Source organism: Scomber japonicus, chromosome 5 (assembly GCF_027409825.1).
Source record: "Scomber japonicus isolate fScoJap1 chromosome 5, fScoJap1.pri, whole genome shotgun sequence".
NCBI classification, from domain to species: domain Eukaryota; kingdom Metazoa; phylum Chordata; class Actinopteri; order Scombriformes; family Scombridae; genus Scomber; species Scomber japonicus.
This window is the reverse complement of record NC_070582.1, coordinates 32269213-32285895: the sequence shown is the minus strand read 5'-3', so window position 1 is coordinate 32285895 and position 16683 is coordinate 32269213. Positions and strand designations below refer to the sequence as shown.

The following is a 16683-nucleotide window of genomic DNA, read 5'->3' as shown; positions in this document are numbered from 1 at the left end:
CACATTACACAGGGTTCCTACACATTTGGAATTCCAAAAATTCCATACTTTTCCATACCCTAATTTCCAGACTTCTCAGCGTTTTTTTTTCTTTCTGAGAATATGTGACATCTAAGTAAATATATCACTGTATCATATTTCACATCATATTTAATTATTCTTAATAGGGGATTGTAGCCAAGTACCATAATGGCATGCAAATAAAAACTCAGGTGAGGTCAATGCATTGAATTTTATTTCAACAGTTCAATGCTTACAATTTTTTTGTGTCCCTCAAGTTTCTAAAAATAAAACTGTAAATACTGTTTCACTCACTCACTCTGTCTCACACACATACACTCTCTCTCTCTCTCTCTCTCTCTCACACACACACACACACACACACACACACACACACACACACACATACACACACACAGGCTATAGCCTTACTTAGATGTAGGCTAATCAGTTCTATTGATTTTATGAGTCACAGGACTTTCACACACTATGAGAGAGATACATTGTTTACACAAGCATTGCAAAGAGTACAGGTTTTCTTTCAAAAGACTAAAGTGGATATGAAACTGTAATGAATATTATTTCTCTACTACACATCCCCGTTGTTCATTTAATGAACAAATACAATCCTGCCAACACCCTGCCAAATTTGAATGATTAAAAAAATCGCCAAATATATGAAATTAGGCTCCAAAGTTATGTAAAACTCAGTCTCTTTCTCTGCTCCCAAGTGCTGTGGGAGTGTGGGAGATTTCTGGGATCTTGTCTGTTTGTTGGGAATGCCTCCACCCATTTTGACCACATATCTACCATAACAAGTGCATGTTTCTTTCCTTGTGATGGGCTTACAGGGTTCCTACACATTTGGAATTACAAAATTCCATACTTTTCCACACCCTAATTTCCAGACTTCTCAGTGCTTTTTGTTTTTCAGAGAATATGCAACATTTGAGTAAATATATCAGTGTATCATATTTCACATCATATTTAATTATTCTTAATAGGGGATTGTAGCCAAGTACCATAATGGCATGCAAATAAAAACTCAGGTAAGTTCAATGTATTGAATTTTATTTTAACAGTTCAATGCTTACAATTTTTTTGTGCAAAATGCATGATATGGGACTTTAGAGGGTCATTAAAAACTTCTGGAGGACATGGACCCTCTTCTTTTTGGCAGGTCTGCTGCCCTGTCTTTTTCTTCCTCATCTGCTGCTGCAAAAGATTTGTTGGCTACATGTTTAAGCTGTATAAATAATCACATTCCTCCTTATATACAGGTCTACTCAATCTGCAATGGATATATATAAAGGCTAAAATACACACAAACACGCGCGTGCACACACACACACACACACACACACACACACACACAGATGCACCACTCCCGCTAATTTCTCTTTTCATTAGTCATTAGGGCAACATGATCGATCGGAATAAAATCTTCATTAGGCATCAGTAATTAACCCTTACAGACTGTTCATATTCTGACCTGGTTTAAGTATTCCTTTGTAGTTCGTGCCAAATTTGAACCACCAGTGTATGTTTGTTCATGTGTAATGTTAAGATTTGACATTATAATAGTGAAAATACATTTACAATCACACTATATTATGATCTCCTGTTATCTAAAATGAAAATATAACAGCCATAATCATTTCTGTTCATTTATTGAAAGTGAATGATACAACATTTGAATATTAGGCTTCACAATAACCTTTAACACTCTCTATGTGCAAAAATGTGTACCAGCTGCACAAAAATAAAATAAAATAACTTTTAAAAATTTGACCTATATCATGGAGTTGCTGTATTTTTCATTCTTAAAGATTGTTTCTCTTATTCACATTGTGAGTAGTGGACTTGTGATTTAGGCTTCAAACAATAAACCTTAAAGTCTGTGTAAAGTAAGAATAAATATGTGTACTGAGTTTGACATACCACAGAAAAGTGTGTTGTTAACCACCCTGCCAAATTTGAATAATTAAAAAAATCGCCAAACATATGAAATTAGGCTTCAAAGTTGTGTAAAACTCAGTCTCTTTCTCTGCTCCCAAGTGCTGTGGGAGTGCCCGCCGAGTCCACTGAAACCCCGCCCCCTACCAAGTGTCACCTGTCAATCAAAGTCACCACCTCTACCAGAAACATGGATGCTAGGTCTGAGAGCTTTCTGCTGCTAACTCAGCGGCTAACTCAGCTAACTGGCTAACTGTAGACTGTAGTAGTAGTGTGTGCTGAATGTATTTATACCTCTACAGCAGCAGGGGCGGGATTATGCTAACGCAGCAGTGATTTTCAGACCCACCCACTAAATCCTGAACACAGAAATCTTGAAACACAGTTTGTGAAGCCTAGCTCCACAATTCAAATCTAAATGGTTGAAATGCTGTTTACACCTTTTTCAGAAATACATTTATGACCTATTTAATGTGTTTAGAAGAAAATGTCTGAATTCACTTTACACAGTCTTTAAATGAAATATGAGAACCCTGTTATTCTTACCTAACTCCTTCTTTTTGACCATGGACACATATGTGTAAAGATGAATTAACACTCCTCTCCATCCTTGCCTTTGCTGTCTCTGAAGCCTTTTTCCTCTGCTCTAGCCTACAGTTACACTTATTTATTGTGTTAGATTTCTTTAAGTTTGAACACATAGAGTAAACAGTAGAGTAGAGTAGTAAACAGTAGAGAACAGTACAGTAAATTATACTTCCGTCGGAGGCAGAAAAATATGGTTTCTATCAAGGTATTTCCATTCAGGGAGCAATTGCACTCCTTCATAATAATAAAATGGTGTCTTGTGAGTTCAAGACTGCAGGAATTCCACATCAGCAACCCTTAACCACTGAAAAACAGGCAGGCTTTGTGTCATTTTGGTAAATGAGTTAGCCGGTTTATCGACCCTCTGTTTAAAAGGCCTGTTGGACTTTCTCCTCCTCCAGTAGCTGCCCAAACACCAACCTGAGCATTTGTTCTGCTAGAGTAAAGACAGCACGGCATCCCCATTGATCATGCAACCAGCTTTCTTCTCACTTTTCCTGATTGCTGTACATGTGTCTGTACCAGTGGATTGTAAACCGAGGCTCCAGGATCCACGACAGCTACTACATCAGCAGAGCAGCCTTAATACAGGAGCACATGCAGATACACCAGCCGGTATGGGACGTTTCTATCTGGAGCTAAGCAGTTCAATAAGAAAAGGCATTCACCGTGACTTTCTGGGTAAGTTGTTATACATTATTTAATTCATACATTCATCTACATCATCATATTTCACGTGTATGATATATTTCTGAAAATACTTAAAAGTGTATTTTGATACTTTGAGTGTCCAAAGGATTTTTTTGCAAAACAAACAAGCAAGATTTCTGACAGCCTTTCTAAAACTATTCTAAATCCACAACATGTAAAATATGTTTTTCAGTCCTTTTTTCATTTAACTGATGGTGTTATGTTTAAATCTGTTTTCTTGCAGTTATTTTGCCAGTAAGAACAGATACAAGCAACTTTGTGTCAATATTTGACTTGAGAAGAAAACGCTTTCTCTGCATGGACTTAGAGGGAGAGCTGTACACCTCTGTGAGTATGTTTTAAAAAGCACTTCATTTGAGTGAAGTCAGAAAAAAACTAAAATATTTTGTATTTGTATTCATATTTAAATTTTTGTATTTGTCTATTTTTTCCTACTACTATTACTACAGAGACAAAAGGACAGAGAAGACTGCCTTTTCCAGCGCATTTGGTTAGATTTGGCGAACCACCGCAATGTGTTTTATTCTACAAGTGGGGGCCAGATGCTCAAACTGGTGGGAGCTGAGCTGCAAGTTGTTCACCAGAAGCAACCTGAACCCACCTCAGCCCACCTGCTGAAGAGGTTCCTGGGTCCTTTGGTAAAGAGACAGAGGAGGAGTCACGAGGTGAACCCCTCTGACCCATTAAGATCACAGTCACGTCCCTCACATTCTATCAAACATCACAAAGATGCAAATCATAGACAGCCTGAACAGGACCAGGCTGGCGCTGTGTCCAAAGAGACCATCACCTCCTGTGATGACCCCTTGCGGGTCTTACAGCCCAACGGGCCTGAAAGTCCCGTCAAGACCAATATTGCAGACCGGGCGCAACAGAACTAAGATACTGAACTTGGGTATAAAAGGTGAAAAGTTAAGAGAGGCTGCAAGTCGTTGTTTGTTCTGAAAACTTTGTTTTTGACTGTATAGTGTGTATGAGTACACGTTGTCCTCCATTTGTGGACTGCAGAATGAATGGGAGCCACAGAATGTCCAACAAAGGGCTGACACTGGAAAGTGGCATGAAATCATTAAATATCTAACAACTTTTGGGAAGAGGACATAGTGTTTAATAAAACATCACAAAAAAAAGAAATAAAAAACAACAGAATTTGTGTTTATGGCAATTTGGCCTGTTAATGTCCTCACAAACCATGTTACATCACTGCAGCTTGTGCAGATCTTCTGTTTGAATAGCTGATGAAGGAGAAGTTTGGCAACATTTGACATAATCATGAGGCAAGTTTGGTCCAGCGTCCTGCTGTCCTTTAACCTCTTTTGTTAGTTAAATTTTAAACCTCGGGCCAGATGTGGCAATGTTTGTTTTGTATATGTAAAAATGTGTAATCTGTGAGTAATTATGAATATTTATGCAAAATACGTGTTGACACAGTAATGTTTCATAAGGAGTTGAATGAACAGAGATCGACCAATACATACTGTTGTTACTGAAAGAAACCATCTTCTGTGTGCAGCCATTCATAAATAGGATCTATAATTATGCCAGGTGCCGGACACCAATAAGTCACAGGAATGAAAAATATATTTATTTATTGAAATATGTAAAATAATTTCCTTCTTAGTCTACTGTTTTATTATTTATATATTTCATGTTGTGTTATTTCTGATGTGAAAATAAATGGTAACTGTTCTAGCATTTATCAGTCTGCTTGTATTTTTTTTACTTTAAGTCGCTTAAAAAAAAAGAGCATAAATTTCAGTGACATGCGCTACATTTTTGACAACAGTGATTTCACAGACATGTATGAATCTACTCAGGAACATTTGCACATGTGAAACAGCATGAAGGAATAACCTGAACTTAACAAAATGTGTTATGTAACTGGCAAATACTGGAAATGCCTAAATGAAGAAATCACCTATCAAATCAGTTTTCAAGATACAAATAGAGAAGCCAATGAGGTCAAAACATACTTTGTTATTTAGCGTCAATTTTACATTTTGATTTTTAAATATATCAGTCAAACAAAAAATGAGAACAAATGAGAAATATTGTTTTGTTTTTTTGAGGGTTTTTTTGGGGGGAGGGGGGTTAGCAGAAAAAGACATCTATCTCTATTGGCAAGTCTCCACAGATACCACTTTGATACAGGAACATGCAACAGCTATATCAACAATAGGGGTTCAATCTGTGAAGGGTTTTGTAATGCAATCCACTTCAGTCGTTGCATGTTGTACAATCTCTTAATTCTGATATTGAAGATATTATGTTTTACTGATACTAAAAGGTCATATCCTACCCTAAGAGGATCAGTACAACACACAAGGTTTTGGAATATATTTGTCCTTGTTGACCCGAAGTGTTAATTCGCAACAATGAAAGAGTCACTGATTTCCCAAAAGTCAACACAGCTGCATCTCTGCTCTGTGTTCCTGCGTACTCCTGGAGGTTAAATATAGAAACACAGACTCATTATAGCACAAAGCTGCCCACATTTACAGTAATGAACAACCAGAATGTCACAAAGTGATGATGACATTGCCCTGCAACACAAATCCTCCACGAACCATGAAGGTGCTCAAATCATGAAACAGCACTCAAATCCTGAATTAAGAAGTTTTATTGACAGTTGATGTATAAAATCATATAAATAGATTATATGTCTAAGTCTTTATCTTTGTAATTTAATACATGAATTATGAATTAAATGAATTTAGGTGCAAAATGGTTTTTGAAAAGATGTTTCCACTTGGTAAACTGCACAGTAATAAACAGGACCTAATATTTTTCTTTCACTAAATTCACCTTTTTTCCTCCCCTTTCACTAACATGCATACAAAGAACTAGAAGCAAAAAAACTTCATTGTTCATCCATCAATTTCAAAGTTAAATAAATTGTTTTACAGTGACCAAATGTAAAATAAATACAGAATGCATAAATAAATACATAATGTAAATTGTAAACTTTCTGTGAGTTTTTCCACATTGTACTCCCATACATTTCGTAAGGGTTAGGGTTAACCTCTAAACCTTGATACATGCAGCTCCTACTTTTTAATATGGTCCGCCCTGTGCATGAACACACAGTGGATCCCTGATGATTTGAGAGTGTCCTTATCTTTCCTCAAGGTTAGTATAAACCGACAGAGGCCTGTGTTCGGACTTACAGAGAACATACGTGTTTTGTCAAAACCCTCAGGTAATGGGCAATGTAACTCCTCCACAAAGTAGCGCATTGCCACACACATGTAAGCCCCATGGGTGACCACCAGTACATGGACGGGAACACCTTTGACCCCATCGTCTGCCTTTCCCTCCACAGGAGATGGTTGTGGTGTCACAGCTACGGCACTTTCACCCTCACCTCTGTCAAGCCAATGTTCGGATTGGATTTGCTGGAGCACTTTCTCCCAAAACTTTTTGAACCGTTCCTTCACCTGAACAGAGTAAAAACCAGTTATACACTGCACCTTGTGTTTTTTCTTTCAACAGCATGGAAGTGTGAGCACATGCAACTATGAGGGGTAAAAGTTAAAAGTTCTTGTGTTCAAAACACTACAACAAAGTCACAAGATTTCCTGTCAAAAACACACATACCAACTCCAGTTTGATCCTGACTCAACAACCTGTAACTCGTTTAGGAGAACTGGGAGGGAGGCCTGTAGCCCACACTGATTGGGACGCTCAGTGCTTACGTCAAATCTATCTTTGTAAATCTGCATCATCATCATGATGTTCTGGTCACGCACTGGGCTGGACCAGAGTTAACGTCCAAGCCAGGATCTAATGGATGAAGCCTGACGAGGTATCTCTTAAATAGAACATCCCTCCTTCCGACGCCCCCACACATTCACATACACACACACAACCTCTCACACAAATAACACAAAGTGGTGACTTTTTAATCAGGGGCAGTGACGAACACTCTGCAGTTGTTTGACAGCAGAAGGGCATGTACTTTGATCCCCCTGATTCACACCAAGTGCTCTGGCAGATACAGAAGAAATACAAGCCTATGGATGTAAAGAGGCCATGACATACCACCTCACATCCTTGCGGAGCTGGTGGCTGAGTGAGGAAGTTAGCCTTTTCTGCCATCTAGTGGCAGAAAAGTAGTGTCCAGTTTTCCATTTTTTCAATACTATGACCTAAGATGGTCTTAACATTAAAGGTTTACTTCCAAAAACTGACCAAATATGATTAACAATATTACATCATTTTAGATATGTTTTACTGCCCCTAGAGGTTAATGGCCCTGCACAAAGACACAACATTTTTGGTCCCAAAAGCACAGATGAATAGTAAAAGGTTAATCTTTTTTGTGTAACTAATTCTTGAAAATGAAGACATTTAATATCAGGACAAGGTTATACAGTGTGTTATACAGTCTGATTTAAATACTGATAGCAAAGCAGTACAACACATCTGTCAGCCATGATGCTGTGATTTTTCAGTGTTGGATTATTCATGGTAGCGTATTAAAATATGTAAATCAGTTAGTCACTCACCAAGTAAACAAATAAAAAGATTAGTTATATTACAGTATTTTCAGAGCACAACATGCTCTACCAACAAGAAACTGTGTGAAAATACCCCAACTAACAAGAAGTCAGAGTGATAGGAGACCGACACACAACTATTTGAATATCTGGGAACAAATGATGACATGACATAGAAACAGTTGCGTCTGTTTAAAAGGCCTGTTGGACTTTCTCCTCCTCCAGTAGCTGCCCAAACACCAACCTGAGCATTTGTTCTGCTAGAGTAAAGACAGCACGGCATCCCCATTGATCATGCAACCTTTTTTCTCACTTTTCCTGATTGCTGTACATGTGTCTGTACCAGTGGATTGTAAACCGAGGCTCCAGGATCCACGACAGCTACTACATCAGCAGAGCAGCCTTAATACAGGAGCACATGCAGATACACCAGCCGGTATGGAACGTTTCTATCTGGAGCTAAGCAGTTCAATGAGAAAAGGCATTCACCGTGACTTTCTGGGTAAGTTGGCCTATATGAAGTCATTTCAGACAGTAGCTGTTAAGATGTTGTAAATTATTTAATATATTCATTCATCTAATTAACACATTTACATATTTCACATGTCCAAAAGTATTTTGAAAGAAAAAAGATATAATTTGTACATAAGGATGAAAGTTTGGAAATATTTTTTGTATGATATATTCTGAAAAAACGTAAAAGTGTATTTTGATACTTTGAGCGTCCAAATGATTTTTTTGCATGTCACCAAAACAAACAAGCAAGATTTCTGGCAGCCAACACCTTTCTAAAACTATTCTAAATCTACAACATGTGAAATACATTTTTCAGTATGTCCTTTTTTCATTTAACTGATGGTGTTATGTTTAAATCTGTTTTCTTGCAGTTATTTTGCCAGTAAGAACAGATACAAGCAACTTTGTGTCAATATTTGACTTGAGAAGAAAACGCTTTCTCTGCATGGACTTAGAGGGAGAGCTGTACACCTCTGTGAGTATCTTTTACAATGCACTTCATTTGAGTGAAGTCAGAAAAAATGACTGCAGAAAAAAACAGTAATCTAAAATATTTTGTATTTGTATTCATATTTAAATTTTTGTATTTGTCTATTTTTTCCTACTACTATTACTACAGAGACAAAAGGACAGAGAAGACTGCCTTTTCCAGCGCATTTGGTTAGATTTGGTGAACCACCGCAATGTGTTTTATTCTACAAGTGGGGGCCAGATGCTCAAACTGGTGGGAGCTGAGCTGCAAGTTGTTCACCAGAAGCAACCTGAACCCACCTCAGCCCACCTGCTGAAGAGGTTCCTGGGTCCTTTGGTAAAGAGACAGAGGAGGAGTCACGAGGTGAACCCCTCTGACCCATTAAGATCACAGTCACGTCCCTCACATTCTATCAAACATCACAAAGATGCAAATCATAGACAGCCTGAACAGGACCAGGCTGGCGCTGTGTCCAAAGAGACCATCACCTCCTGTGATGACCCCTTGCGGGTCTTACAGCCCAACGGGCCTGAAAGTCCCGTCAAGACTAATATTGCAGACCAGGCGCAACAGAACTAAGATACTGAACTTGGGTATAAAAGGTGAAAAGTTAAGAGAGGCTGCAAGTCGTTGTTTGTTCTGAAAACTTTGTTTTTGACTGTATAGTGTGAATGAGTACACGTTGTCCTCCATTTGTGGACTGCAGAATGAATGGGAGCCACAGAATGTCCAACAAAGGGCTGACACTGGAAAGTGGCATGAAATCATTAAATATCTAACAATTTTTAGGAAGAGGACATAGTGTTTAATAAAACATCACAAAAAAAAGAAATAAAAATCTACAGAATTTGTGTTTATGGCAATATGGCCTGTTAATGTCCTCACAAACCATGTTACATCACTGCAGCTTGTGCAGATCTTCTGTTTGAATAGCTGATGAAGGAGAAGTTTGGCAACATTTGACATAATCATGAGGCAAGTTTGGTCCAGCGTCCTGCTGTCCTTTAACCTCTTTTGTTAGTTAAATTTTAAACCTCGGGCCAGATGTGGCAATGTTTGTTTTGTATATGTAAAAATGTGTAATCTGTGAGTAATTATGAATATTTATGCAAAATACGTGTTGACACAGTAATGTTTCATAAGGAGTTGAATGAACAGAGATCGACCAGTACATACTGTTGTTACTGAAAGAAACCATCTTCTGTGTGCAGCCATTCATAAATAGGATCTATAATTATGTCAGGTGCCGGACACCAATAAGTCACAGGAATGAAAAATATATTTATTTATTGAAATATGTAAAATAATTTCCTTCTTAGTCTACTGTTTTATTATTTATATATTTCATGTTGTGTTATTTCTGATGTGAAAAAATTAAATGGTAACTGTTCTAGCATTTATCAGTCTGCTTGTATTTTTTTTACTTTAAGTAGCTTAAAAAAAAAGAGCATAAATTTCAGTGACATGCGCTACATTTTTGACAACAGTGATTTCACAGACATGTATGAATCTACTCAGGAACATTTGCACATGTGAAACAGCATGAAGGAATAACCTGAACTTAACAAAATGTGTTATGTAACTGGCAAATACTGGAAATGCCTAAATGAAAATAAAATCACCTATCAAATCAGTTTTCAAGATACAAATAGAGAAGCCAATGAGGTCAAAACATACTTTGTTATTTAGCATCAATTCTACATTTAGATTTTTAAATATATCAAAGAAAAAATGAGAAACAGGTGTTTTTTTTTTTGTTTTTGTTTTTTTTGGGGGGGGGGGTATTTTATCAGAAAAAGACATGCAATCCACTAAAAGGTCATATCCTACCCTAAGAGGATCAGTACAACACACAAGGTTTTGGAATATATTTGTCCTTGTTGACCCGGAGTGTTAATTCGCAACAATGAAAGAGTCACTGATTTCCCAAAAGTCAACACAGCTGCATCTCTGCTGTGTTCCTACGAAATCCTGGAGGTTAAATATAGAAACACAGACTCATTATAGCACAAAGCTGCCCACATTTACAGTAATGAACAACCAGAATGTCACAAAGTGATGATGACCAAATCATGAAACAGCACTCAAATCCTGAATTAAGAAGTTTTATTGACAGTTGATGTATAAAATCATCTAAATAGATTATATGTCTAAGTCTTTATCTTTGTAATTTACTACATGAATTATGAATTAAATGAATTTAGGTGCACAATGGTTTAAAAAAAGATGTTTCCACTTGGTAAACTGCACAGTAATAAACAGGACCTAATATTTTTCTTTCACTAAATTCACCTTTTTTCCTCCCCTTTCACTAACATGCTTACAAAGAACTAGAAGTAAAAAAAACTTCATTGTTCATCCATCAATCCATCAAAAAAAGTTAAATAAATTGTATTTTACATTGACCAAATGTAAAATAAATACAGAATGCATAAATAAATACATAATGTAAATTGTAAACTTTCTGTGAGTTTTTCCACATTGTACTCCCATACATTTCGTAAGGGTTAGGGTTAACCTCTAAACCTTGATACATGCAGCTCCTACTTTTTAATATGGTCCGCCCTGTGCATGAACACACAGTGGATCCCTGATGATTTGAGAGTGTCCTTATCTTTCCTCAAGGTTAGTATAAACCGACAGAGGCCTGTGTTCGGACTTACAGAGAACATACGTGTTTTGTCAAAACCCTCAGGTAATGGGCAATGTAACTCCTCCACAAAGTAGCGCATTGCCACACACATGTAAGCCCCATGGGTGACCACCAGTACATGGACAGGAACACCTTTGACCCCATCGTCTGCCTTTCCCTCCACAGGAGATGGTTGTGGTGTCACAGCTACGGCACTTTCACCCTCACCTCTGTCAAGCCAATGTTCGGATTGGATTTGCTGGAGCATTTTCTCCCAAAACTTTTTGAACCGTTCCTTCACCTGAACAGAGTAAAAACCAGTTATACACTGCACCTTGTGTTTTTTCTTTTAACAGCATGGAAGTGTGAGCACATGCAACTACTCCAACTCCAAGTTAAACGTTCTTGTGTTCAAAACACTACAACAAAGTCACAAGATTTTCTGTCAAAAACACACATACCAACTCCAGTTTGATCCTGACTCAACAACCTGTAACTCTTTTAGGAGAACTGGGAGGGAGGCCTGTAGCCCACACTGATTGGGACGCTCAGTGCTTACGTCAAATCTATCTTTGTATATCTGCATCATCATCATGATGTTCTGGTCACGCACTGGGCTGGACCAGAGTTAACGTCCAAGCCAGGATCTAATGGATGAAGCTTATCTCTTAAATAGAACATCCCTCCTTACGACGCCCCTTGCAGCGCAAGTGGCTGAGTGAGAAGGTTTCTACCATCTAGTGGCAGAAAAGTAGTGTCCAGTTTTCCATTTTTTCAAATCTATGGTCTAAGATGGTCTTAACATTAAAGGTTTACTTCCAAAAAATGACCAAATATGATTAACAATATTACATCATTTTAGATATGTTTTACTGCCCCTAGAGGTTAATGGCCCTGCACAAAGACACAACATTTTTGGTTATTTCTACCACCACCCAAATGCTCCCAAAAGCACAGATGAATAGTAAAAGGTTAATCTTTTTTGTGTAACTAATTCTTGAAAATTAAGACATTTAATATCAGGACAAGGTTATAAAGTGTGGGGAAGAGTCTGATTTAAATACTGATAGCAAAGCAGTACAACACATCTGTCAGCCTTGATGCTGTGATTTTTCAGTGTTGGATTATTCATGGTAGCGTATTAAAATATGTAAATCAGTTAGTTACTCACCAAGTAAACAAATAAAAAGATTAGTTATAGTACAGTATTTTCAGAGCACAACATGCTCTACCAACAATAAACTGTGTGAAAATATCCCAACTAACAAGAAGTCAGAGTGATAAGAGACCGACACACAACTATTTGAATTTCTGGGAACAAATGATGACATGACATAGAAACAGTTGCATCAACTTTTTCTGAGACACAACAGCCTCACCTGCTCCTGAGTCTCTCCCTCTGGAGGGGTGAAGCCTGGAAATGACTGACCAGCTGCCTTGGCCATATCTTTCACGTCCTGCATTCGCCCCCCCTCAGCAACCCCAAAGTTCTACAAAACAGCAAGTCACTCACTGGATGAGTCAGGGTATTTATTAATAAGTAAATATGTAAAGGAGAAAATAAATAAGTGCCACTCACCACCTCTTTCAGTAAAGGGTCACATGCCATTGGTAGACCAGAACAACTGCTGTTGTGTTTCAATATCATTTCTGCAGTCTGGAAGTACAAAACACACAATCATCTTATATTAATATGACTGAAGAGAAAACCATCTGTTGTTGCCCCTCTGCTAGAAAGAATTATACTTCTAGCCTCTCTATCCCCTAATCAGAGATTACTTTTTAAACATTTTTTTATTTCTTTTCTTCACCATTTCACTTCATGATGTTAAAACATGGTCCATTGTTATTTTCTTTTAATTTGTTCTTGATTTGTATTGTGTATATTTGTCTAATGGGGATCCTAATAAACTGAACTAAACCCTTCTCAGTTATTTGATTTGAAGACAGATAATTCAGGTTATTCATGATTTACACCTGTGTAATAAATATCCCAATGTGAGAGGTTGTCAAATACACACATTCAACCACTAGATGTCGCACTATAGCACCAACATCTCAGACCAAATCAAATGTCTCTCAATAAAGTTGGAGAAAAAAAAAGACATAACTCATGCAACTCAGATCAAACTGTCAAACTAGGCAGTGCTGATCAAATGTGGATCAAGATTCTACTGTTTAAATGTAATTTGAGAAAGTTTGTGACGTGGCTGTCATCTAAGAGGACATGAAGGGACCCCCATGAACTAACACACATGCGTGGCTGGTGCGACAACCAAAACAAAGAACAGAAGCTCAGATACACACACACACACACACACACATAACACACACACACACACACACACACACACACACACACACACACACACACACACACACACACACACACACACACGGAGTGTGGCTTAATTCTGTTCCAGAGCCATTACTCCAATATATCTTCACACAGTAAATAGACGTTTCATGTAATTATACAGTAAAATTAATGTTTCTCTGCCATGTTTTGATTTCTTTTTTCTTTTTTCACTCCCACAGTGAAACTAAAGCATCGTACCTGCCGGGCTCGCAGCATACTGCTGACAAATACGTTGTGGAATTTAACATCTTTCAGGTAGCATCCCGCAGCCTCAGCCTGCTGCAGCCCAATCTCTGACAAGTCTGAGTCAATAGTCTGGCCTGGGTGGAGGAAGAGGAGAAGGAAGAGGTGAAGATGAAAACAAGATGGAGACATGGAGAGCACGCTTTAGAAAACAAACAAAGACATGATAAATTTACATTCTTTTAAACAACACCTTTTTTGTCAATGTACAGCTGATATCTACACAAAAAGTCATTTGCATCATTTTGATTGTACAGTTAATTTCAATCATACAGTACCTTGAAGCACGCCATCTTTATTATACTGCGTCTCCCCACTGCAGGAAATAAATGATTTATTAAAGTCAAAACACAGGGAATTTTGTCATAAACATTTGAAGAAAACTCATAAAGTCTAATGTTAGATTTCATGCAGGATTATTATCTTATATTTGCCTAGCTGCTCTGCTCGGGCACCTGTCAGTAGGGCAAATGTGAACTTGTCTGGCAGCTGCAACAATTATTTTCGTTATCAATTTGTTCAATTATTTTTTTCAGTAATTGTTTAATCTATGTCATAAAATGGTTTAAAATGGCTTTTACCTAAAACTCAAGGTGACATCTTCAAATGTTTGTTTTTGTCCACCCAGCAATACAAAGCCCAAATATCCATAGTTTTTTTAAGACAAAAGTTGTAAATCCTCAAATATAAATCTATTAATTAAAAATTTCTGTCAACCAACTCATCATTTCAGCTCTACTGTGGTGTTAACCACTTATAGCAGTATTGTATGGATTGTAGTTTTGTGTAAATCCTCTTCACATTATCATGTAACATTACTGATATGTACTCAATTGATAGAAATGCTTCATTTAGTTTTATTGGTTCCATTTGTGACCCACAAACAAAATATATTAGGAAGGAAGTGGATTCGTAACCCAAAAGGATTGTTTATCATTATAAAACATTATTACCATGACAAATTTGCTTGGCATTAGATCCAGAATTCATTAATCCCACTGACTGTAAGGTTGATACTTTCATTCTGACCCCTGGTGGCCATTTTGATGCACTGCAGTGTCCACAGATCACAGACTGAACTTCTGAAGTGTGTCTGGGACAACGAGAATGAGTAAAAAGGTACATAGGGTGTAGCCACGGGTGAGATGACGCCCCCCTCCCCCCGAAAAAAGTGTAACAATAGTATCTCCAGTCCAGGAACTTCAAAAAAAGAATTCAACAACAAATTAAGTGCGACAGTGGCGCTCCAGCCCGGACAAAGTCCTCCTGACAGTAATGCCGGTGTTGTTAAAGCACCATGCAGCTGTGTCATGGTCTGAGGAAGTGCCAAAACTGACCAGTGAAGCTTTGAAAATCAAACTTAATGAAAACCTATGCAACAGGGGGAGGAAGAGAATGAAAACGAGAGCAAGAAGTGCGAATTTCCAAAAGCTGTATACAAGCACACAGGTCTGTCAGTAAGCCCTCCCTTCATGAGGGTAAGGGGTCCTTACTTTCAGTTAGTATGAATCTCTTATACCTCCCTGGTGCACTGATATTATTACAAAATTAGAGTGCAGTATAAATAGCCAGGCTGTCATGTGACACAGCTGAGGTGTTTGTGACATCTAACCTATAGCTCACATGCATGCTGCAGACTAAACAACCATGTATTATAAACTACACACAAGCTCAACATGTTGGCTATCAACTATAAATTAATGTCGTCCACATGAATTTATCAATATTAACACATTGTATGCAGCATTTAACTAGATGACCAGCAGCAACAGCCTGTGCTGCGGTTAACCTTTATTATAATGATGTCAACTGCACTTACTGTCGCACGAATGTGATCCCAAATGTAAACTCTGTCATGCTGTGGAGATTAGGGACAAAGTAACTAACCCTACGCATTAACTGTCGGGTACTTTCTCTGCACTGACGGTGAAAGTCTCGAGTCACTTCTGGGCGCCTGAGAGGAAGTCACCGCATGCACAGGAAGATGCAGGTGCGTTCACAGACAGGAGGGGCAGGGGCTCCATTTAAAAAGAAGGGCACCTCACTTTACTGTCTCTTCCTGATGTTAACCTACTGTATAAAATGAAACTAAATTATAATATGTACAAACATGCGCTTGTGTGTGTGAAGATAAAACATTGATTTGATTCAAATATATTGTATTAAATTAGGTTAATTACATCTTAGGAAGAACCACCTGACTCAGAAACTGCTCAGTAGCAGAGAGGAAGGCGCTCCAGAGGTTCATCACCACAGCCCAGAAAATCATCAGGTGCCCTCTCCCCTCCCTGGAAAATCTCTACAAGTCCTACAGTCTCAAAAAGACCCACAGTCTCCTCAAAGATCCATCCCACCCAGGACACACTCTGAACTGCTTTGCTCAGGCAGACGTTACAGGACAGTTAAAACACAGATGAGCAGATTTGTAAAAAGGAGTTTTACTCTAAGTCAATAACTGCTCTAAATGCTCCAAAAACCTCATCCTGTAATAGCTGCAACAACAATTGCATGTGTAATATTAAGGGGAATTGTCTAATATTGATGGCAGCATGTGGAATGTCTTGTATGTCTGTATTGTGTGTTTTTACCTTCCTTTTAGTACTAATTACTTTTTAAATTTTTTTCTTTTATAAGCACCTTCTTTCTTTTTTTAAATCTTACTTATGGTACCATAAGAATTGCTTTAAATTTCGTTGTACTTGTACAA

General features: G+C 37.9%; 3 protein-coding genes across 3 annotated transcripts; 2 read left to right on the top strand and 1 right to left on the bottom strand.

Annotated features, from left to right (window-relative positions):
- The first annotated feature begins 2959 nt into the window (after positions 1-2959).
- Positions 2960-4948, top strand: LOC128358691 (fibroblast growth factor 23-like). Its single transcript, XM_053319045.1, has 3 exons — positions 2960-3225; positions 3479-3582; positions 3705-4948. The coding sequence occupies exons 1-3, from the start codon at positions 3015-3017 to the stop codon at positions 4134-4136; spliced, it is 747 nt and encodes a 248-aa protein (XP_053175020.1). The 5' UTR covers positions 2960-3014; the 3' UTR covers positions 4137-4948.
- Positions 4949-7997: 3049 nt separating this feature from the next.
- On the top strand, positions 7998-9913 carry LOC128358647 (fibroblast growth factor 23-like). Its single transcript, XM_053318987.1, has 3 exons — positions 7998-8256; positions 8642-8745; positions 8890-9913. Exons 1-3 carry the CDS (start codon positions 8049-8051, stop codon positions 9319-9321), a joined length of 744 nt encoding a protein of 247 aa, XP_053174962.1. The 5' UTR covers positions 7998-8048; the 3' UTR covers positions 9322-9913.
- A 1240-nt stretch (positions 9914-11153) lies between these two features.
- Positions 11154-15861, bottom strand: tigara (TP53 induced glycolysis regulatory phosphatase a). Its single transcript, XM_053319521.1, has 6 exons — positions 15796-15861; positions 14255-14292; positions 13932-14053; positions 12954-13031; positions 12754-12864; positions 11154-11675 (listed from the first exon to the last, which is right to left on the bottom strand). Exons 1-6 carry the CDS (start codon positions 15831-15833, stop codon positions 11286-11288), a joined length of 777 nt encoding a protein of 258 aa, XP_053175496.1. The 5' UTR covers positions 15834-15861; the 3' UTR covers positions 11154-11285.
- Between the last annotated feature and the right edge of the window lie 822 nt (positions 15862-16683).

What these genes read in the sequence shown, in the direction of transcription:
- LOC128358691 (XM_053319045.1), top strand. Translation starts at nt 3,015, where the DNA reads ATGCAACCAGCTTTCTTCTCACTTTTCCTGATTGCTGTACATGTGTCT. An exon ending in CATTCACCGTGACTTTCTGG is followed by an intron (nt 3,226 to 3,478) that starts GTAAGTTGTTAT and finishes GTTTTCTTGCAG; the next exon opens with TTATTTTGCCAGTAAGAACA. An exon ending in AGGGAGAGCTGTACACCTCT is followed by an intron (nt 3,583 to 3,704) that starts GTGAGTATGTTT and finishes CTATTACTACAG; the next exon opens with AGACAAAAGGACAGAGAAGA.
- LOC128358647 (XM_053318987.1), top strand. Translation starts at nt 8,049, where the DNA reads ATGCAACCTTTTTTCTCACTTTTCCTGATTGCTGTACATGTGTCTGTA. An exon ending in CATTCACCGTGACTTTCTGG is followed by an intron (nt 8,257 to 8,641) that starts GTAAGTTGGCCT and finishes GTTTTCTTGCAG; the next exon opens with TTATTTTGCCAGTAAGAACA. An exon ending in AGGGAGAGCTGTACACCTCT is followed by an intron (nt 8,746 to 8,889) that starts GTGAGTATCTTT and finishes CTATTACTACAG; the next exon opens with AGACAAAAGGACAGAGAAGA.
- tigara (XM_053319521.1), bottom strand. Translation starts at nt 15,833, where the DNA reads ATGACAGAGTTTACATTTGGGATCACATTCGTGCGACA. An exon ending in ACCCTTTACTGAAAGAGGTG is followed by an intron (nt 12,865 to 12,953) that starts GTGAGTGGCACT and finishes GCTGTTTTGTAG; the next exon opens with AACTTTGGGGTTGCTGAGGG. An exon ending in AGGGAGAGACTCAGGAGCAG is followed by an intron (nt 11,676 to 12,753) that starts GTGAGGCTGTTG and finishes TACTCTGTTCAG; the next exon opens with GTGAAGGAACGGTTCAAAAA.